This window comes from Cyprinus carpio, chromosome A8, assembly GCF_018340385.1.
Source record: "Cyprinus carpio isolate SPL01 chromosome A8, ASM1834038v1, whole genome shotgun sequence".
Taxonomy (NCBI): Eukaryota; Metazoa; Chordata; class Actinopteri; order Cypriniformes; family Cyprinidae; genus Cyprinus; species Cyprinus carpio.
In genome coordinates, this window is record NC_056579.1 from 19620146 (window position 1) to 19644174 (window position 24029).

A 24029-nucleotide genomic window follows, 5' to 3' on the forward strand; every position below is an offset into this window, starting at 1 on the left:
AGTACTGTGAGCTACTGTACAAACGCGCAGCGTCAAAGTTTCCGTGTGTCACTCACACTGAAGCCACGCAAATGTATCTAGGCCTTCTGTACTCACTGAGCTTGTGTCAGGTTACAAACTGTATATACATACAGAAAATACATATACTTTGTGCATTTTTGTACTGCACACACACACAGTAAAATGCTTCAGCATAACAATAAGTGAATTTAATAATGCAGAATAATTTTTAATTACATATTTTTGTGCCATAACGTTATTATTTAAAATTCTCTTAAAACATAGCCTGTTCCCAGTTTTAAAAAGCTGAATCAACTAGGTTTTTAATAGTGCAGAATCTTATTTTTATTATGTATTTTTAGTGCCATAACTTTTTTAATTATTGTTATTTTGCTGAACAAGTGAGTCAATGGCTCTGGATTAACAGGAGGGATGCAGTCTGGGTCCTTCAGTTGTTGCTGATGAGCCTTCTGGAGGGTTTCTGGGCTGATATCATCAAAACCCCAAGGAAGGGGGTCCCACCTGATGACCCCAATGAAGCTGAGACCTCTTTCCCTCTATGCCTTCACTCCTGGTGACACCACTCAAAATGCTCTACACTGTTCCCCACTTATCTCAAGCAGGTCCAATAGTAATACGGGATAGTCCTAAAATGTAACTATAACATTCATATTTTATGAATGTATTGATTTTATACTACACATTATTATGTCCTCTACAATTAATTGTTTAATAACAATGCCATATTCAATATTAATGGTATTTACAGTGTCTCATCTAATATTTACTGCATCATGGCATTCAAAAAAATCCCGCTTGCAAGATTTTGTGGAACAAAAACAAAAGCAAAAATAACAGATTCAGGCAGTTTCTATTCTGCTTCTGTGCTGTCGCAGTACCACAGATTAGATAAATGAACAGATTAGCTGATAATCTAGTTAGTTTGATGGATTTAGAGCTGGGAAAGGTAAGGTAATTGCTCAGAAACTGACGCACATATTCACATGCCCAGTGTGCTCTGGTAGACACTGAATTGGGGTCAGTTTGTCGTTTTGAGTGTTCCTCCAAAACTGATCTGGAGATCTGTAACAGATGCAAAAGTGATATTCACTAGATTCAAACACAATGACTAATTATGGCTATTTTAAAGATCCCTAAATATCTAAACTGAATCCTCCATACCGAACACGTGAATACAATGAGCAAGTGGTTCGCTAGTGTACTCCGCATGCTGATTTTGGTGTTGTGACCCATCCATCAGCTCTTTGGCTGGCTGAAGTCATTGTATCCCCTCTCGGTCTACAGGCTGTTACCTAAGAGCTGCATGGCACTTTTCAAGACAAATGCCACCATGAAGGAAAATCTCTGTTTCTCAGGTCCGACTCCAGCCCAGCAGCGGCAGGCTGAATGAATGTTTATAATTCATGTTGAGTGAAAGGACTCTGGCAGAACAACTTGTCCCTATTCCTCAGTTCTCCAGTCACACGTTAGTGTAGAGTCTAATAACCATGTCCAGTTTTACATTTGGTTTTACAGCCTGCTCCACCTCAGCAGGCCCAGGACGGGCTTTTTATGGGTGGGCTACACCTTTCTCATAAATGACGAGTCGGCTACTCTACCATAGTGGGCTTCCCTCATCACATGACCTGGAACAACATGGTGAAAGGGTGTAAATGAAGCGTATCCTTTGAGAAAAAAAGCAAAGGATAACAGAAACATAACTGTCATAATTGAGTGAATGTTGTGTTGAAGTTATTTTATTTAAATATATGACATATTTATATAGTTGTACATATGATTGTTTCACATTGGAACATTTTTAACTTATATATCAGTCAGTGATGTACAGGACGTATCGGCAAGGTGCTGTTTCAGAGCATGGCATCAGACAAATCACTGGCAACATTGTTATTACAGATGAAACCCCAAAGAACCTTTCTGTAAACAGTTCTTACATGAACCATTCTTTTTGTAGTGTGAAGAAAATGTGAAAAATCTGAAGAAACTATTTCCACCATTGAGAACCTTTTGTGGAATGGAAAGGTTCACTGGATGTTAAAGGTTCTTCATGGAACCAGTGATTCCATTAAAGAACCTTTACTTTTAATGTAGCAAAGACACAGTAGCACAGACATGTTGTATCCTCTTGAGAGCCAGCAAAAAGACTTTTTTGTTTGTTTAGAATTTTGTAATGTTTTTAATTTTACAATGATATGAAATGAAAACTCACACACACACACACACACACACACACACACACACACACACACACACACACACACACACACACACACACACACAGACATATATATGTTGTCAGGCATTAGGACCCAGTTAAAAATTAAGCCAAGAAGCAAGTTTATATTAACACATTTTGCAACTTTTCAGTTGTCAGTCAAAGTTAGACCAATGAAACTTTGGCAAATTTAGGCCCATTTCATATGATTTTTATTTATTTATTTTTGGTTTGTTTTGTTTTACCCAAATCATTTTTAAATGCCTCCCCACCAGGTGAGAAGCAAATTTCTATTGTTGACTACTTACAAAATAAATAATGCATTAAAAATTAAATATTAATGTACACATACACAATTTATATTTAATTCAAGGACACATTAAATGGATCAAAACTAGAAGACGACATTTAAAATGTTTCAAAATATTTATATTTCAAATAAATGCTGTTCTTTTGAACTTTCTCCGCATATTAGAATGATTTCTGAAGGATCATGTGACACTGAAGACTGGAGGCATGATGCTGAAAATTCAGCTTTACCATTAAAGGAATAAATGACATTTTAAAATATTTTTAATTTGTAATAATATTACTGTTTTATTTTATTTTTTGATTACATAAATGCAGCTATAATGAGCATGACATACTTAACAATAGTGGAAGTTGTACTACAGTTTCTGACCTAGAATAATTTCAATACAATATTTATTTTAAGTAGATGTGTTTGTGATGTCAGACATTTTTAAAAACAATGACAGGAAGTTATCATAGCCAAACTGCCAAAAACGTTTTGCATCTCTGAAAAGCACAAGTCAGTTTGAAGATTTGAAGAGGACATGTATAGACTTGACTATAAATACATGTCATCTACAAATAAACTGCTGGATCCCAGGAGGATACTGAACTGATGATGAACTGCAAAAACACTGGAGAAAGAGCACAAAGTCAGTGCACTGGAATAAGTCATACATGATCAATAGCTGTTTCCATCCACCCATTTTATGCACATTTTGGAATATCGCAAAAAAAAAAAAAAAAACTCTGGATGGAAACGCCACGATGCGTATAAATTCTAAAAATGCACGCGCACAATTGTGTTGGATTAACGTTTTTATCCGATATGAAAAAATTCACAAACTATGATGGAAACACATTTATTGAATAAAATCCTCCATGCGCATCAAAAAAGGAATGTGAAGGGATACCTGGACTAACCAGCAGACCGATCTCATTGCACAGCATCTGAAATGTTGTTATATTCTTTCTTAAATGCCCGAGGAAAGCCTGTCGTCAAAGTATTTCTGTATATTGGCTCCCAGAACTGTCTTACACAAATGTGTTCCCAAACAGCAGCATCCGCCTCCAAAAGCAATGACCACATTTATTGAGTTTCGTCTGCTGGCTCTGAGGCGCAAGTTATTTATTATATATGAAAATTATTATATTGAGATTGCTTTTCCTGCTTTTCTTAGTGATATTTAGTGCCAGTGTATCAGGAAGTGAAGATTGTGTCGTCTTTGGCTCGTTGTATGGAAACGGTGCTTAATTTGCAAATGTTTTATGCGATACTCCAATTTTGTGCACAAGTTAAATTTGCAACTTTGGATGGAAAGATAACGACACTGAGCTTTAGTAGGATCTCCAGCTGAACCTCATCATAAAGCTGAGAACTATATCAGGTCTGAGCAACTGTGTATGATGCATTCCGACTCGTGACATGTTTATCTGACCTCTCTCGATGTTTCCACAGAGGCATTTATATGCACTCGGTACCTGCTTTAAAATGATACAGAGTATGCAGTCGTGCTATTTCAGCTCACAGCACTTTAATTATATTTAATCTGTTTATTAAAAGCTAACTTGTCTTTAAAGTTGTAATTAGTGAAGTAATACACCACTTGTGGCCAATTCAATTTCAGTATCGTAGATGAAGTATAATCATTTTTAACTTTTAAAATGACACTTTCTTGAATCTAAAACTATTGGGGGAACTCCACCGTACAGTACATGCCACCTTAAGCTAGGCTCTGTGAGAGATGCTGCTCTTCAAGACTAATAAATGATGATGGTTGAATGAGAAAAACTAATAATAACCATCTAAGATGGCTGCGCACACCTATATAAGGTTGATATTAAAAGCTTCATAGCTTGAGTGTTATTTGAGAATCAGGATTGATCCAATCCAAATGAATCTTACACATTAGAAGTCCAAAAGCTAAACACAGCTTTAATACAATAACAACTAAACAAACAACATCTTGTTCATCAGCGGTTGTAACCAATCATAGTCCTGAAATTAAAGACCCTTGGTACACATAGACTGCATCTGTAACTGCATACCTCCCATATAGTATTCTTTGCATATAGTAGGCAAAAAAAACAGTATGAGTAGTATGTCCGAATTCATGGCATTCATAAAAAAGTGGGAGAAAAGTGTGCGGATGATGCCATGAGAGGGTTTGTGAATGACAGTGAAGCAACGCAACTGACACTGCTACTATTAGTCACATGACATGTAGTACATACAGATTACATTCATATTAGACAAATTCATACTACATAGAACAGACTGTTTTAGCAGTCGCAAAGTAATTATTATTCAAATGTAAGAGTGTTTGACTTTATTTCTGTTTACACAGCATGTTGTAAAATTACTACTTTTTTCATTCTGCTTCATTATGAGTGTTTAGTGTTTTAGAGCTAGTTAGTTGCGTACAGTGTTTCCTGCACTGATATTCACGATGTTGTTGCGCTAAAGCTTCATTTGCAAGGACGTGTCATTTTTGAGTTCAGTAAAGGCTTGTTTAAGACTAATGTAATTAGTGAATTTTTATGTTCATTCAGCCTGTCTGCAGTTTTTTCTACAGACAAAAATCACACAGATAAATCATCAGACAGCTTATTCAATCGAATCTGATTACTCGCTCACTCAATCAACTCAAAATGAGCCCAGAACTGATAACTGTGTTTTGAAGACATAAATTTGCAACAGAATTTTAGATTTTTGTTGTAAAAAATAAAAATTTTACTTTAAAATAATAATAATAAATTGAAAAAAATGTATTGATGTGTTGAAAAAAATATGTTATCGTTTAACATGTTTAAGGGTTGATTGATCTGAAAAAAAAAATCCTGTAGGAAACACTGGTTGCATATGTACAGTACATGCTGCATAGTGTTGTTTAACACATCACAAACAATGGGTTTAATCTGAATGAGTGCAGTACCTGAAGAATAGTTCAGAGACTTTTCAATTGGCCGTCACTTGGCCAGCGTCATTAAGATTCTCATGATTTGACTCCCAGATATGAATGGAAAAGTTCTGGATCTTTCACACAAAGACGAGAAAAAAAAAAAAAAACTAACAACATACTGTATAACTAATTCTTCTCAAACCCTTCACACAGGTTTGATTGTTTATCCAGAGGTATTTTGAAAGTTCAATGCAGATTATTCATGTGCAAAGGTCAGGCTACCCTTGATGTCTTCAAAATAAATTGCAGGTTTTCCATGCATATTTCCACTGTTTTCTCCTGTTAAAATCCAGGATTAAAGTGATTCACGCAGCAGAAGTATAGCAGAGAGATAGAAATGCTCTTGGACACCTATGTGCAGCCTGATGAGGCGTTTCCTTCAGCCATACATGGCCATCAAATTTAATAGTTTACCGCGTCCTAATGACATGTTAAGAGTAAATGATAATAAAACAGACAAAAAGAAAATAAACTGCTGCATTGCGTGGTTATGACTCCTCATGAGTGACCCGGCCACCATGGACTGAATCACGCTACATTGACTTCAGTTCAAGTAGCATTACGCATCAAAACACACCTCATGGTGTTCTGATCCCGATCTGACCTAACACTGGACACACTTTGGTCTTTTTCCCAAAAAAGGAACAATTAAACAAGGACAGTACTTGTTATTGGATGTAAAACGAAACCATAACGTCGTTGTCCAGGTCTCTGAACCGTCTCTTGCCCTCCAGGTCCTCACCTGATTCATCTTCTCTCCTCAAGAGCGGCTGCGGACCTCTTGCGTTCCAACCAAAATCTTGCTGTAGAGTTTTTGTTGCTCCTCTTTGAAAGTGTCTTTCACTTTCCCTCGTTTCAACCCACCATCCTTCAAAAAAGAAAAATAAATAGTTTCAGCTAAACTGTCATTTACCAAAAAAGGCCATTTATCTACTGAGAAAACCAACTTTAATATGCCTAAGCTGGTTTGCTGGCCTCCCAGTCTGGTCAAAACCATGTTGGCTGGTTTTAGAAGGGTTTTGGGCATTTTGTCAGCTGGCCAGGCTGGGAGATCAGCTTAAACCAGCTTAGACCAGACATTTTATGTTTGAACAGACAGTCAGTTATATTACAGCTTATATAAGTGTTTTTTTATGACTTTTCATTGGCCTCAACAGATGAGTTTACACTGTAAAAAACAATCATGATTACAGTAAAAGACTGTAAAATCGCTGCGGTTAAAAACCTGTTTATTGGTTAAAGGTAAATTTAATTACTCTATGGTGGAAAAACTGTAATAATGTAACTAACGGGACATTTCAAACAATTTTACAGTAAAATACTGTTAAATTTACAGTTTTTAGAAGTGAGAAAGAACAAGTCATCTTTCAAAACCCATAAATTGACATCACCAGAACTCCCTGTGTGACGGCTCACACTTGATGGTTTTTCATTGAAATAACTTGATGTTTTTTCTTATCAGTTATGTACATTAAAGACAGGGTAGGTGATCTGGTTCAGAAACATATTTTGTTATGCTGTTTAAAAGTCTCTTCACATCCTGATAGCAGTCACTAAGTTAAATGGTCTAAATGTATTTATATTGTTTGTAGAAGGTGTAGGACCATAAAATGTTCTTCCAATCATATTCCTCAGTCCGAGGTCCTATCAACATATGTATTTGCACACCTCTGTGCACCCTGTTAGCTCATTGCTCATTGTGCTACTGCAGACAGAGCGAGAATGGAAGGCATTATTATTGTAATATTATGCGCTTTGTACTGTAAAGTTCTCTCCACAGTGAATGAGACACGAGATAATCTGACAGAGTTGCATTCAATCCCCCACCAACGCCGTCTCTCATCGTGCCGCTGGTTAGTGTCTGCTCTTACTGTGCGCGTTCATGTGTTTTGCAGGAGGCCTGACTTTAGAGCGTGATTTGCAGGGAGGGTGGGATCTTATGCTTTTAAAGCTAGCTTGCTACTGCTAGCCTTTCTGAAATCCTACCCTACCTTTAAGGTGCATCTTATGTTGTTAAATTAATGTTCATTCAATATCTGCCATTTATTTACAGTCAGATTTACAGATTTTTCTTTTTGAGTCAGATATGACAGCTGACTTACCACAGCAGGTCCACTAGACCACCCTGTCTGGCAATGGCTGCCTTTACTCTGTTAGCAAACTGCATTGCATCCTCACCTTCCTGCAAGGTGACAAAATAGACATTGACAAAAAAAAAACTTGACCTTTGGTTTTAAAAATGATTCAGTGCTTAAAATGTATTTTCACACTTGTTAAAAAAAAAATTCTCAGCATTTTCAGTTAACAGCATGTATAATTAAAGAAACCATTATTATTTTTCTGAAATAGCAAATCAAACTATAAATACACAAAGGAAGGACTTCCAAAATTATTCCAGAGAACTTTTGTAACTTTCAAGGTGGTGCGGATCACATCAGCACAATGATTTACCTATGGTGACCATTTCGGGGGTATTTTGGGACAGGAGCCTTTACATGCATTAATAAACAATGGTCTATTTGTTTATTTGCATGCCCACATGAAAACACAGATGTCCATATCCAGTCTGTGGTGGGTGGACAAAACTCCAAACCCACATGAGCTCATGTGTGCTTGATTTGTGTATTAAATGCACCAATGCAAAAATGGGAAGGGCAGTGCAATCATTTATTTCACAGATTTTACTGCATTCAAGGAGTGGACGCATGCAGGTCTTACCTGACGAATCATCGGAGGCAGGTACCACACGCTGCACACGATAGCCCAGCTACTCATCATCCTGAGCAGATAATTCATCATCCCAAACTGACTGCTGTTCCAGAAGGCTTCCCCAAACCGAGGGTCATACTACAAAATCACAAAACATGCAAATAAAATACAATGCAACCACCACCACATTTCAGACGCACGACAATAAGTCATTTTCTTAATCTTTTTTTTTTTTTTTTTTTCAGTAAACATAAATATTTTTTATTAAAAATGATTAATGTAGTAAATGTTGTTGTATGATAATACTTCTTATGTGTTTAAAAGTTAGACAGTATTTAAAACTTTTAAACCTTGAAATAAAACTTAAAATACAACAAATCCAAAAAAAAAAGCACATTTAAAAACAAACATTTAAGCTAATACAATGCAAAAATAATTCTTAATATCTTATACAATTTTGCTTCTCAAGCAATCTTGTTTTAAGAACGTTAAGCTGTTATTGCTGACAAATACTGATTAAGACATCAGCATCCTAATCATTTGCCCTTCTTAATTTTCTTAGCATAAATGCTGATGAAGTAAGAGAGGATGCAAACGAGGAGGAACCTTTGAAAGCAGCTTCACAGCTCAGAACCAGAGTGAAATCATACAGCCTACCAGCTACAGCATCAAACACACATTACTGATAACTGAAAAAACATCTTTTTATTTGGAATAATCAGTATGTCCAGCATGTTTTAAGTGTAAAACACACATGAATTGGCACGTGTCAGAGGACATTTGCACATGTAAACAATCGGTAAAAGAAAAAAAAGTTCTTTCAGCACTCAAAAGAGGACACTGTGGTAATACTAGATTTCTACTTGATGCCAGGGTGTTGTGGGTGGTTTTAAACATGTTGCTATGCTGTTCCGGGATGGATAGGTGCTTGTTTACTGTACCAAGTCAAAAGAGTCCACCCCCAAGTCCCTAGAGATGGCTCAGGTCTATGGGATTTTTAGTTTTCGCCTGTTATATCTGTTATATCATCCACCAGCCATAACTCAGATCAACTCAGAGAAAAGAAATAGCACACATCAACTCAACGTGTCTCACAATTTGCAGTAGGGTCCAAAAGTTTGAGACCTCATTAAAAATCTGGGATATAATTCATTCAATAGCAGTATTTTCATTAGTGGTCTCAGACTACCATGCGTTTCATTCAGGTATCATTTATGATCACAACACAAACATTGTTTAAGCAGTGTTTAATACTTGATGTTCAAGGTTTGCACACATCCCTAACCCAAAGTATTCACGAGGGAAGTGAGATGTTCTGACCTTTATGGCGACAGGGTAGACGGTTGAGCCAATTTCAAAGCTTCCTTTCTTGAACATCATGACTGATGTGTTATTAATGCAGGTTCCTGGAGACAAATTATATAAGAAACACAAGAAATAAACATAATAGCATATTAACAACCAAATCACATCACTTGTTCCACGTTAGTTACTACAAGTTTATATGCGTTTCTGAATTAGTGGAGAAACTGTAAAAGGTCAACTGTAATTTATTCAATCACAAGTTTTTCCATCACATTCTTTCACTGCCTGAAAAAACAGATCAGTTCACTTTGTGAGAAATTTTGAACTAATGGATGGATGTCCAGTATTTGTTTCCTGCTCTCTAAAGTTATAAAGCCTTTCAATTTGCAAATATATACACTACTGTTCAAAAGTTGGGGGTCAGTAAGTAAAAAAAAATATATATATATATATATATCATGGATTCCACAAAAATATTCAGCTTTGCATCACAAGAATGAATTACATTTTAAAATAGTCTTCAAATAGAAAACGGTTCATGGAAATTGAAATTATATTTTACAGTATTACCGTTTTCCTGTATTTTACTGTATGAACAAATAAAGGCGGCCTTGATGAACATAAGAGACTTCTTTCAAAAACATTACAAATCTTACCAACACCAAACTTTTTAATGGTAGTGGATGTAGAAAACAAACATCGTAGTCTACTCTAGTCTCCCTTTCATATTAACACAAATCTCTGAGAATGAGTTCAGCTCACCTTCGGGGAATATGAGGATGGGCAGTTTGCTTTTGTCTTTTACGTGATCGCTCAACCTGAAATAAAACTCATTTGATTAATAACAATAAAACCAATGTACGAGTGTTACAAAAAAAAATGCAATTCAGTGAAATATTTCAACTAAGAGGAATATTTTTGGAAGAATCCAGCACTAATGGTTAAAAGCCACAGAAATAAGAGAATCTGTGATGCTTGGGTTACCTTTTAGCCACTAGATGGCGATCTTTGACTTCTGAGCGCTCAAACCAAATGTGTGGACAAGCCTTCACCATAGACCTCTGAATGAGCCCCATCAGGCCCCCATGGATCTGACCCACCTATAACACACACACACACACACACACACACACACACACAATTAACCCTCTCAGAGCAGCTTTCTCACACATACCCACTACAGTTCCAGTCAAGAAACACTTACCATTGCATAGCATCCATCACTGGCTAGTATAATGACGTCAATAGGTGACGTGTGGTTGGCGACACAGATGCCTCCATTCTTGGGTTTGTTTTCACTGTCCCAGAGAAAGACAAAGAGAGGAGTTTGTGAGCAGAGGGAGTAAACAGTGGCAGGAGAAGCAGAGCAATGTGAGTTTGTGGTAAACAGGCCTAATGTCATCTAATGAAAGAGTTTATGTGGACATCTAACAGTTTAGTAGTATCTTCTTCATGCTGTTTTGCTGTCACAAAACCCTGAATGTCCCTGTGAAAGGAGCCAGTTTGACTGGTCGAGAGAGAGGGCCTGAGAGAAAGAGAAAGACTTTCTTTATTTGTATCGTATTTTGGGAAGAAGAGAAAAGGAGATAGGGAGAGAATGCACAGGAGGACAGTGACCTGAAATACCACACATGATCACATTAGGGCGATGCAGGAAAGACAAGCTGAGATAATGATAAAGAGGGGACTGGAGGAGTTCAAATTCAGTTGAAAGCTGACCTGACATTGAAACACCAAGAGGTTTTGGCGATGCAGGAAAGACAAGCTGAGATAATGATAAAGAGCCACTCTGTTTGTGTGTCAGTTAACATCAGAATCTAAAACAAAATGTCCCGTTTGAATTTTTTACAAAATGACAAAATTTAAAAGCTGAGACTTTAGCTGCGTTTACATGGACCCTACTAATCCGATCTTAATAGAACTAGAAGCACAATCAGAATAAAAAAGTCACATGTAAACACGTCAATCGGATTGAAGTTAAAATTTCGATTGGATTGTAAGGGTGGAGTAACCGAGCGAGAGGCATGTAAACACTTGATTGGATTGTGAAAGAAGTACTGCGCATGTGGTGTTGGAACGAGGTGTGCGAATGTGAAGTCATTATAAAATAGTGGAAGTAATTAAGTGACGACTATGTGAATGACTGTATGTGTGATTGTGAGACTGTGTGAGTGAGTATCTAATTGTTATGCGTGTGTTGTATTTGTGTGTGATCTAATTGTGAGAGTATGCGTGTGTGTTTGTGTGACTGTGAAAATACATGGGTAATTGTGCAGGTATGTATCTGACTGTGAGAGTATTTTTGTGATTGTGTTTGTGAGTTTCTATGTGTGCATGTTTGATTGTGAGCATCTGATTGTGAGAACATCTGTGTGATTGTTTGTGTATGTGTGTGTTTAACCATGTTATTGTGAGCATTGTGAGTGTCTGTGTTTTTATGTAATTATGCATGTATCTGATTGTTTGTTTGATTGTGATTACTCCAATTGTGAATGTTTATGTGAGTGATGGTACATGTATGTGATTGCTAATGTGAGTGTGGGCATCTCATTGTGAGAGCGTATACGTGTGATTGGGAACATGTTATTTCAGACTGCACAATGACCCAAAATGTCAAGGCTCCAGATAGTTGGAGATTTTGAGTAAGTGTGCACGTTTTTCCACACATCTGTGACGCTTCTTACCTGTGATGGTATGTGATGATAGCAGTCAGCGCTCTCACACAGATACGGTAACACATCAGGTGCACCTTCTCACTGAGAAAATTTTTCATCCTGCAAACACACACAGAGACACACTAACATCTGTTACTGGCCTCACAGATGTGTTGTTCTAGCACTAGTTTAAGAAAGCAAAATAAATGGAGAAAAATAAAATCATATATATATATACATATATATTATATTGCTTCCTACCTCCCATTGGGCAGAAAACCAATCATGGCAGTTAAGACAACCAATAGGCCCACTCCTGTGATTGCTAATGTTAACCTGATAAACCAAAAACAAGACATTTCAGCTCAAACTCTAGAACACTCTTTACAAAACTGACCCTTTTAACTTTTTAATTTAAAAGTGCACAGCAAGTTTTGTTTGCAGTTTTCTGGATCGCTGAAACATACCTGTGAGGATGCAACCTACTCTATATAGAATATTCAGAGTATTCATCTCATATGAATGTATATCATTTTAATATTTAATCATTTGATATTTATTGAAAAAAAAATTAAGCAATAAATTACTGAGTGCACTTTTAATATAAAAAAAGTCAAGAATATTTTTTTTTTTTTTTTTTTTTTACCTTTTAAGCCTGTGACTTTCATTGGAGATAAAAAGCAAGAACAGGACATTAAAAAGCAAATCATATGGGTTTTTGAAAAATATCTCTTTTGCAGTTTATAACATAGCTATCCTTAAATTAAAACAATCTGCAAAGTTGTTAATCAAAAAATTGCATGATAAATAAAGATATTGTCTCTCAAAAGAGAGCGTCGACTCAGAGTCGGCTTAACGAGTCGTCATATTTTCGAATCTTTTGCCTGTTACCGGTAAACGTCACTGGGTAAAACATCTGCATAATCCCCGCTTGCCCACGAAATACGAACAGAGTCTGACCTGCACACAAACACTTTCCGCTATTAGTGTGTTTACATCATGTTGAGATAACGCTGTGTTCAAGGATACCACAGAAATACAATTCAAACCTTTTGTTTTGTGCATGTCATTTTATCAAGGACTGCTTCTCTAATCTTGGCTTTTATCTTCATTGGCTTCTAATCTTCTTAATTTAGACTAAAAAGCTCTCCGAACCACAACCTGTAAGTACGATTGATAGGTTATGTGTAGAGGTCGACCGATGTATCGGTTTTGCTGATTAATCGGCACCGATAGTTGATTGCCTGAACAATCAGTTATCGGCAAAATTCCATGCCATAGTTTTCTGGGCTGCATCCGATGCTGGAGCGGCTGAGAAGGATCTGCTTTCATTATACAGTGCGAGAGCGGCCTCTAGTGGTTGAAATCACTGTGAGCACGTGCTATTTGTTTAGACACGTGATGCTGCACGCTGAACAGAGCGAGAAACTTCAGACCCGGATTTAAATACAGCTGACAGAAAATCCTGCCATGCCACAGAGCGCCATTCACATAGTTTTCCATTAAATTACATTTTATTTCCCCCGAATCATTGTTAAAGTGCATAATGAATTGTATATTGAGCATTTTCATCGAAACGTTTGTCTCTAATAAAGTCTGTATGCTTCATTTATTGAGCTATAATATAGATCGCTCTTTCCACTTGCTCCATTTTTTTCAAACTTCAAACTTATCTATGCCTCATTGTACATTCTTGAAGTAAACCTGTGTCCATTTGGTGAATAAATAAACTGTTTCATTTATTGAGCTATAATGAACGCGACACATCCGGAGTGTGTGTGATATCAGTGAGTTCTCCTATCAGTTACTCAGCCGCTGCTCTTTTTATTTTGATTAGATAATCATTAAGTGTTCAAGAATAGAAGCAGTTAAAAGTGTGAGAGTATACATTGTGCTGGTATTATTGTAGGGCCCTATGATGCGGAAAACGCAGACGGAATCGCGGAATCCAGTCTAAACAGAATTCACAGTTACGCAGAATGGAAATTAATTACAATGTAAAGTAGGTCATTACACTTAAATCAAATCACGATATGGACTAGTATCTGTAACTATTAAGCCGCAAAAGTCGATTTAAATATGAATCCTGCATGTTCTGCGTGTCTCTGTTAATGAATGGTGCAGATGCGAGGTTTCATTTATTACACACAGTTAATGAATGGTGTTGATTGGAGTTTTTTTTGCATCTGTCGTCTCACTAAATGAGGACTTGCTTGCATGAAAAACATCTCCAGAACTGCTCTGAGAGAGGCTTTCATGAACATCTGACCGTTTGATTTTGAGTAAAACTAGCGTCATATCACATTACACAGAACTGTGAAGGTATTCATAGCAACCCGTCAAAATAAAAGACCAGTTTGATTTGAAGTCTATTTTTCAGTAGAATGTACATTAGCCTACTACTACTTTTACAAAAATGAAACAAACATTAGTTTTTTTTAAGGAATAATCACACAACATTTCTTCCATGTTTTAATTAGCGTGCGAAATTAATTTTGTTTGGGCTTTGTTTGGGGTTTGATTGTTTTTCAGTAATTAAAAGACAAACAAAATTAATGTTTCATGCCTTGATTTGATAACCCGAAAAATTTAAATATACAACAATGAATTTTTGAGGGGGAGGATTGATTTTATTACCAGGGATTTTTTAATAAAAAAAAACAAATTTTTATTTTGTTTTTTTTTGTGTATATATAATTAGACATGCTAAAACACAGAATTTGGTAACAATAAAAAATATGGTGTTATATTGATTTTTTAAAAAATAGGGCCAGTATCGGAGCTGATACCGATTCCGAGTATCAGATCGATGCATCCCTATCGGCCAGTGTGGTCCAACCTAGCTATCATATCAGCAAAATCCACTATCGGTCGACCTCTAGTCATGTGTATATTTCCAATTGAGTGCTCAAAATATCAAGTTTTTGTGCTAATATGTGATGTATACCTAGTGCAGCTTTAGGTTAAGTTTTTAGTTAAGTTTTGGCTAACTGGCTCAAGGACTCCTCTCTGTGCCAATCACAACAGGCTTGGCCAGCTGACCAATCAGAGCAGAGTAGGCTTATGGAAGGGAGGGGGTTTGCTCCGAACTTGCTTGGAACGAAACTGGCGCACTGTATTATTGTTTTATTACTAATATAAATTGTTTATTCTAAGAAAATTACAATGTTTTCTGACCTTAGATGCATTTAAATCTGTTGTAGGGGACTCCAACACAATATTAGGACACTTTAAAATACCATCTGACCTGCTCTTTAAATGGATTTTAGAGTATGTTATGTGTTGCTGTTTAAGTTTTTTCATATGTTTGTTATGATATCAATATGTTTTTTTAGTTCAAGTATTGATGACCGCACCACAGCTCCGACCCAATGCATGCTGCTGAAAAGTTCAAGCAATAATACTGAGCATTTGGGTTTCCGTCCATAATTCAATTAATCCCACAATACGCAGTTGAGAACATCTGATTAAACAGAGCTCAGATATCAGGCGCACTTCCTCATCTCAAATGTGCACACGGGATGGTGAGGCGTTTCTATTAATGAATGTGGGTTAAGGCCACTGCCCTGACTGACATTAATCCTACACAAGCTCCATATGGCCCTGAGGGGCGGCAGAATTAGCCTGTACTGTAAGACGCTAAATTCAGACTCGCGTGCCAGAACACAGTAAGTGTCTCATCTGTTTATTCAATAAATAAGGGTTATTTTCTTATTTTACTACACACATCCATTACCAGCCAAAATGAGAGATTTTTAAATTTTCTGGTATCAGCTGATATTGGATGCCAATACTCTGTATTTAATTGTGATGCTTATTTCTCCTATTTTTTTTAGATTATATTACTTTTACTGTCATCTAACGTTCACTGAAGTAATTACTGAAATAATTTTAACATTGTTAAATGTATTCTTGGCAAGTTTCAAATTTAAAAATGAATATACATTTCTCATACTGTACATTACAATGATGTAACTCCATTAACTGCCATTAAAAATGACTGATTTTAGTTTTTCATATTTTAATTTATTTAGACAAAATAGTATAGAACTGTAATATCAGCCATTTATGGGTTACTGGCAATACAATTTATTTGTACCAGCCAGAATTTTAATATTAGCACCGAACTTCCTCACCTGGGGCTGTCAGTCTGCTGCTGATGTGATTGAAGTTATAGTTGCTCCTGGTTAGCAAGTTCCACGACTCCAGCTCCTCTGCCGTGAAACACTTGGTAACCTCATCATCTACGATGCTTTCAATGCCACGGCGGCAAAAGTAGAAGGCGTCCGACATGTCAAACTCTGACGAGGAAGGGGAGGGGTCTGTGGTGATGGAGGCGGAGTCATCCAACTCTGGGCTGCTGCAGTTTCGGCGAATGTCTTTGAGCTCCTCTTCAAGTGATGTAGATTCTTTAGCAATAATGCCTGGGATAAAAAAATATATACAATATCAAGAAAATAGAAGAAATGATATTTTCTTAAAAGTCTTAAATTGTACAAGAAAGTCTTAGTTATGATTTCAAGAGGTCTTAAATTTGGGGACGGAAAGACCAGAATTGCGATATGGCTGAATGTGATGATTAAACTTAAAAAGGCTAACGTTAAGATTTAACTGAATAAACATGAAGGCTGCACATTCAAAGTCCAGTGCTGCTCTGCTTTGTGTTCTGCTGTTACCAGGGAAACCGTTATATTTCTACCAAACGCGCCACCTGCTGGCAGAGAGTGAATGAGCATTTTCAATACAACTGTTGTTTTGCTCAGAGTTCAGAACAATGCGAAAATCGACCCATGTTTTTACCCTGCAAACACGCGGAGCTTTAAATGTGAACTGGTGGATCGATAAGAAGACAATGTGTTATAAAAATCTAAACATAGGGGTGTGCGATATGTACGGCCTGCGATAATATCGTAATTGTAGTTTCAATTATTTACGATTTGATATTATGAGTATATCGCAAAAAACAAAAAATAATTTCAAACACAGCCACAGCGCTGTTTTGCGTCTCTGAGCAACAGGACGCTGTTTTGTTCCCGAATGAATCAACCATTTAAGTGATTCAGTTTAATCGTAATGACTCACTTATTAACAGTGACTTACTGCCTCCTACTGGCGGTTTTAATTTCACATTTATGGTATCTTTTCATTTTTTAAATAATTTGAAACATCAGTTTCCAATATTTTATGTTTAAAATATCAAAACATTATTCATGCATTTGTAACTCTTTTTTTTATCAATATCACACACCCCCAAGTTATGTTATTTAATTGATAAAATAATTGATAAAATAATTTATTGATAATAATTGTTTAAATTAATTGTTTAAATTAATATATTAATTAATACTTTTGACTTTAAAGGCTGAAAGGTCAAATATCATTTTATAAAACTTTGTTTTTGTGAAAACTTGTATCTGAACTGTAAATTATGCTTTTTAAAGTAATTTTATGGTATTTTATGGTACTTTATATGGTACTATAGACATTGCCCTACCCTGCTCATATGGTATTAATTTTATATGTTCAGATCTTTAAAAAGTCTTAAATTTGAGCTTAAAAATCCTGCAGAAACCCTGTTTAAATGTGTGCTGAAATAAATACCGGAAAAGATCGATTCGTGGCTTTAGAGAATCAATATCGAATCGACGTCATTTAAAAAAATGATAAATTGAAAAATTATTTGTTTTGCCCAGCCCTAGACACAAATGTAGTTTGACTGCCTTTAATTGCTGCCTGATCTGTCTGTTGATAGGTCAACTGACAAAAACACCCGAGAACACGTTCTGTGAGTTTGACAGTGCACTTGGGACACGCCAAAACAAGCGACGTCCCTCAGATTAACAAGTGATGAGCACACAGCAGGTGTCACACAGCCACTGACACACGTACTATTAAGACTGCAAGGCTTGTACAAAAGATGGTTTTTCTCCTTAGCTCCTCTTTCCATCCTCATTGTGGCCCACTGAAAAAACAAAGAAAAACAACCTCAACTTAATGCAATTTTATTACCACTGAGATATTTTAGTTTTGTTTTACTATTGTAAGAATGATCTTGATTAAACTGAAAAGATATTATTATTATTAGATAAAAGTATTATCTAAATATTTAAATGCATACAAATGCTAAAATATAAATAATTAATTAAAATATTTATTTAAAATGAAATACATATTTAACCCTCTGATCAATTAATAAATCAATTAATGGTGGAAAATATAAAAAGAATAAATGTTATTGTAATCAGAGAGCGCTGCAGTGATGACATATTTTTGTAGACCAACCTGAAAGTTAGCAACACCCTGGTTGCCTCATTTTTTATATATATATATATATATATATATATATATATATATATATATATATATATATATATATTTTTTTTTTTTTTTTTTTTTTTTTTTAAATGCATAAAATAAGCTCTGTGACTGACTAAAGTTTGTTTTTTACATGTTTTACTCATCACAGTAATCTTCACTTATTAACACAACTTATAAATTTTGAAGCCTAAATACAGCATAACCTAATAGCTAAACGTTATATATAAACAAAAACAAACTACACATTATTTCAATGTCACCACCATTAAGCTTCCAACAACATTTTTAGTTTCCAAAAAACTTGAACTGGAACTGGAAGTGCTAAAATGCTAGGTTAACTCGTTTCCGGATTTTGGCCTACAAAAATGTCATCCCTGCAGCACTCTGTTACACATCTAATGCACAGTCAGACAGTCATTATCATGAAATAAAACTCATTTACTTCCTCAATGGATTATATCATAATGGACCTTAAAATAAACTGCCTGTTTCATGATTTGAAGACACACTGCGGTGGACAATTGTTTTTATCATTATGGACCTTAAAATAAACTGCCTGTTTCATGATTCCCCGAGGGAACAACAAGCACTTTATTGAAAAGCTGTGGGAGGACGAATAATGTCAGTATGTTAATTTAGGCATGTGGAGCACACAATGCACACAACTGACTTGAGAATCAGAAAACACTGAAGGGCTGCTATTGACAGTTTGCCAAATTAACACTCGTTTTGCTTTAACTTTAATGCCTCAATCTTAGCCTATTTATTTGTCTTATTTCGCTACCTGATGTTTCTTCTAATCTGTAATAAGAGTACTTTGAGGTCGAGGACAGAGACACAACACAGTTTTTCATAATCTTGACCCTGGAAGCTCAAGGTAGAGTAAAAATGTTCAATCCTGTTGCTATGTACAGCTGCAGAGCTGTAGGTTCTACACACAGCCAGGAATAGCACTTTTTTTTTTTTTTTCATTTTTTAGGCATTTAAAATAATTATTATCTATCAAACTTCCTCTTTACTGCTCTACGTGACTAGGTTGGCTAAGCTGAATGTTGTTTAACACCCAAACAACATGACATTTAACTAGAATTTCTCCTTTATTTTTAAGAAATTCTCCTGTTTGATGTTGGAAAAAACTCGTTTTCAGTTTCAGGCAGCAGGATGAGAGTAATACGCATGTATGCTCCGCCAGTGTGAATGCACGACCAGTTACATAAAAGCCTCAGACGGACGTGACGTAATGCTGAAATAAATCAGCCACAGCTGGAGAGGAGCACTCCCTCAGCTCTACTCTCCACCTCCACACCTGTCTCTCCACTCCATGATTTTCATTTTGGGGGGAAACAGTGCCAGTAAAGGAAGCAAATCCACACCTGTCTCTCCACTCCATGATTTTCATTTTGGGGGGAAACAGTGCCAGTAAAGGATGTCAACAACAGTGTAGTCAACAGCCTCTTTTTGCAATATTAAAGTTATCCAGCCATCTCATTCTCTTGCACCTGGCCTGGCGTTTTGTGGAGCAGTGTTACGTTTAAAAACGTGTGGGTGCGGTTGTGTGACTGCCTACTTCAACGCAGAATTATGACGTTTGTGCGTTCAAGATCCCAGATACATGTTCTCTGGATTTCCCATCAGGAAAAAAAAAGTGGCCCTGGGTCAAACTGTGTCGCAGACTGATCAGATAACATAGGGGCAAAAAAAATCGGAATTGGGTCTTATTCAGATGGCCGCAATAATGTAAGAGTATGAATATCTAAAACACGAGCACATGAGAAGTTACTACACTACACTCAATAAATAAAAAGTATCAAAAAGTACCAGTTTTTTGGACATGGTGCTGTGATAATACAGTGTTTTTTGGATGTGTATCATGATAGTACCATGATTTTAAACACAATGTCATTATCATATCAGTTATCTAATAAATATGAAATTTTTAATTGTTTTTAAATGTATATATTTAGATTCTAAAACTAACTCACTTAAAGATCTTTTTTTTAAATGTTTACAATTTAATAACACTGTTAAATGTAATATTTTGCAAAATATAGATTTTTTTCCTTTCATACATTACAATGTTGTGATGCATAAATTCACTTATAGTATTTAAAACAACTGATTTAATGTGACTAAATGATTGGTTATTCATCACTCTCCCTTTCTGTCAACACGATACAATCCAGTGAACAAATGCAAGGTCACAAATAAATCAGTATGAACAACAGCATCCTGGAAACCTGACAAGATGAGCTCCTGACTCACCTCAAACACCTTGAGTAGCGTCTTCATGTAGAGTCTGCGGATACCGAAAGACACACCGAAGATGGCAGGAACGATGATGAAGACCAAGAGCAGCGTGAACCAGACAGTGAAAGAGATACCCAACAGCATGCATAGCAGATTATTGAAAGGAGACATAAAAGGGCCCATTTTTACCAAATGAAAATGTGGTTTGTTTTTAGGAAGAAAATTAATAAAATTGGGAAAGGAAAGTGGCACTCCAGTAGCCAGCTGTCTCAGGCACTTTGAGGGTCAAAGTCTCCAGATGATGTGGAGTGTGTCCATTACACAGTCTTTCATTTCCATTGGCTCACAACTGGATGAAGCAAACACATCCTTCCGCATGTAGCACTGCCCAGAGGTGATTAAGTTAGCTTTTATCGATTCATTTTCTTCAACAATGGCAATTTTGCAACTTCAGATGCCTGTAGGCTCACAGAACATGACAGCTCTTCACTCAAAACTGGAGAAACCTGGAGAATGTGACGGAAACACAAACAGGAAGAGGATCACAAGATACGTGTAGATTGTGGAGGAGAAGAGAAGAGGAGAAGAGACGAGACGAGAAGAGACGAGAAAGAAGAGACGAGAAGAGAAGAGACGAGAAAGAAGAGACGAGAAGAGAAGAGACGAGAAAGAAGAGACGAGAAGAGAAGAGAAGAGACGAGGAGAAGAGACAGACGAAAAGAAGAGAAAGAGAAAGACGAGAAAGAAGAGACGAGACGAGAAGAGAAGAGAAAGAAGAGTCGAGAAGAGACGAGACAAGACGAGACCAGAAGAGAAGAGAAGAGAAGAGAAGAGACGAGACGAGACGAGAAGAGAAGAGAAGAGAAGAGACGAGAAGAGAAGAGAAGAGAAGAGACGAGAAGAGAAGAGAGAAGAGACGAGACGAGAAGAGAAAGGAGACGCCGAAGAGACGAAAGAGAGAAGAGAAAGAGAGAGAGACGAGAAGAGACGAGAGGAAGAGAAAGAGAAGAGAAGAGAGAAAGAGGAAAGAAGAAGAGAAGAGAAGAGAAGAGAAGAGAAGAGAAGAGACGAGGAGACGAGACGAGACGAGAAGAGGAGAGGAGAGGAGAGACGAGACGAGACGAGAGAGAAAGAAGAGAAGAGAAGAGAAGAGAAGAGAAGAGAAGAGAAGAGAAGAGAAGAGAAGAGAAAAGACGAGAACAGAAGAGACGAGACGAGACGAGTTTTACTCATAGCACCCAGCCACAATTATAAACACAATAAAAAACCATGTTTATTTAAAACTTAAAAATACTGTTTACAGAAATTGAAATAAAGCTAGAATAAAACTAAACATCAATAAAAATTAAAGTACATAAAGTACTAGAACTTATTCTCAAATTAAAATAAAATCTGAAAATATAAAAGCTAATTATAGTAATTATTATCATCAATAAAAATTAAAGTACATAAAGTACTAGAACTTTTTTGAGAGAAATGTGAAGTTACGTGTAATTTTATATACGAGAATGCATGAACAGACGAGAAGATAAAAAATAGACACACACCACACTAAGAAGATATAGAAAGAAGACACGATATATACACACACACGATATAATAATAGACTATATAGAATAGAATATATATATATAATAAGAGATATATATAATATATATAATATAGACTATATATAATATACTATATATATATATACATAATAGATTTTCCTTAAAGAGAAGAGACAAAAATGAAAATATAGATTAAAGGACTCACCCTCATGTCGTTCCAAACCCGTAAGAGACTTCAGAAAAGAGACGATATTTTAGATTTAGTCGAGAGAGCTTTCTGTCCCTATTGAAAATGTATGTACGGTATACCTGTCCACGTCCAGAGAAGGTTAATAGAAAAATCATCAAAGTAGTCGATGTGACAAGAGGTCCGTTAGAATTTACTGATAGCACCCAGCCACAATTATAAACACAATAAAAAAATTATGACTTTATTAGGATTGTCTTCTCTTAAAATACTGTTGTGAACAGAAATTGAAATACGATGCTGCTAGTTTTAAAACAAAACATAATAAAAATAACAGTCAGCATAGCGTACTAGAAGTGTTGTTCTCATAACAGAAAATAAAATCTGAAAAAATAATAAAGTCTAATTTTTTCTCAATTTTGGAGCACATAAAGTACTAGAACTTATTCTCAAATTAAAATAAAATCTGAAAATATAAAAGCTAATTCTCAATATTAATAAATAGTATATTAGTTAGTGCTGTCAAACGATTAATCAGAAATGCTAAATCATAAATATCTTATATGTTCCGAAGATGAAAATATTTACATATAGGGTGATATATATAATGACATAACATAATTTTTTGAACACAAAACATATTTTCTTTAAATATACACAGTACACACATATATTATCTAAACAAAAACTTTTGTTTGACAGCACTGATATTAGTATATAAATAATACTAAAATAACACTGTCTGAAGCTGACCAAAGTAAATTGAGGTACAGTTAAGATTTTCACTAAAGTAAATTTGTAACCTAATAATCAGTATTTAATCACTAAGTTCTGACCTTAGTAATGATCTCATTAAAGGAGGCATGCAGCTGAGAAACTGCTTTACTGCTCTATCCAGGTAAAACACATCATAATTTAGCTGGGAATAATTTGGGAATTAAAGGTATTAAAAGTGATTTGCTTTATGTTAACAGGAAGTAAATGACAACTATATGTTACATTAAATTGCATTTCATTGGCTGTTCTAAATAAATAATAATAATAATAATTTAAATTAATTTAATTTTAAGGAGGAAAAAAACTTAGTTGAAAAGAGGTAAAGGTAGAAAAAAGATAGTTGAAAAGTCATAAGTTTCAACAGCACTTGACTACAAGTATACAGAATACTTGAGCAGCAGTAATGAAGTATAGTTACTCAAGTACTTACACGTCACGTTATACAGCCGCTGTTCGACGACAACAGACCCGCCGCATGACTTTATAACAGCTCATCTGTGCCAGCTATAGCTCTCGGCTAACGTCAGTTGGCGGATGAACGGGCAGAGCAGCGGATCGGCTGACTGTCACGGATCGTCTTACACAGACGCGCCGCTCGTCCGCGCATCACGTGCTGGATTCACAGAAGCACTTATGGAGCCGCCTCGGTCTCAAACCGAGGGCGCGTCCGCATCGCGCTCACCGACACCGGCGGAACAGACCGTCACGGGAAGGATGCGAGATCGAAGATCCGCAAGTCGTGAGTGACGTAATGACTGACGCGCGTCTGATAGCAAAACCACACCGCGGGAG

At 36.1% G+C, this 24029-nt stretch overlaps 1 protein-coding gene across 3 annotated transcripts; it reads right to left on the bottom strand.

The window, feature by feature from the left end:
• Positions 1-260: 260 nt before the first annotated feature.
• On the bottom strand, positions 261-24029 carry LOC109068639 (glycerol-3-phosphate acyltransferase 4-like). Of its 3 annotated transcripts, XM_042762659.1 has the most exons (12): positions 23668-24029; positions 20739-21229; positions 18048-18120; positions 16295-16582; positions 12420-12522; positions 12189-12278; positions 10709-10802; positions 10489-10604; positions 10267-10322; positions 9520-9605; positions 8209-8337; positions 7589-7672 (listed from the first exon to the last, which is right to left on the bottom strand). In XM_042762659.1, the coding sequence occupies exons 2-12, from the start codon at positions 20904-20906 to the stop codon at positions 7589-7591; spliced, it is 1287 nt and encodes a 428-aa protein (XP_042618593.1). In that variant the 5' UTR covers positions 20907-21229; positions 23668-24029. The 3 variants fall into 3 exon arrangements, with proteins under 3 accessions (XP_042618592.1, XP_042618591.1, XP_042618593.1); XM_042762658.1 differs by lacking the exons at positions 16295-16582; positions 18048-18120; positions 20739-21229; positions 23668-24029 and adding exons at positions 261-1646; positions 6233-6359 and having other exon boundaries at positions 7593-7672; positions 12420-12572; XM_042762657.1 differs by lacking the exons at positions 16295-16582; positions 18048-18120; positions 20739-21229; positions 23668-24029 and adding an exon at positions 4444-6359 and having other exon boundaries at positions 7593-7672; positions 12420-12565.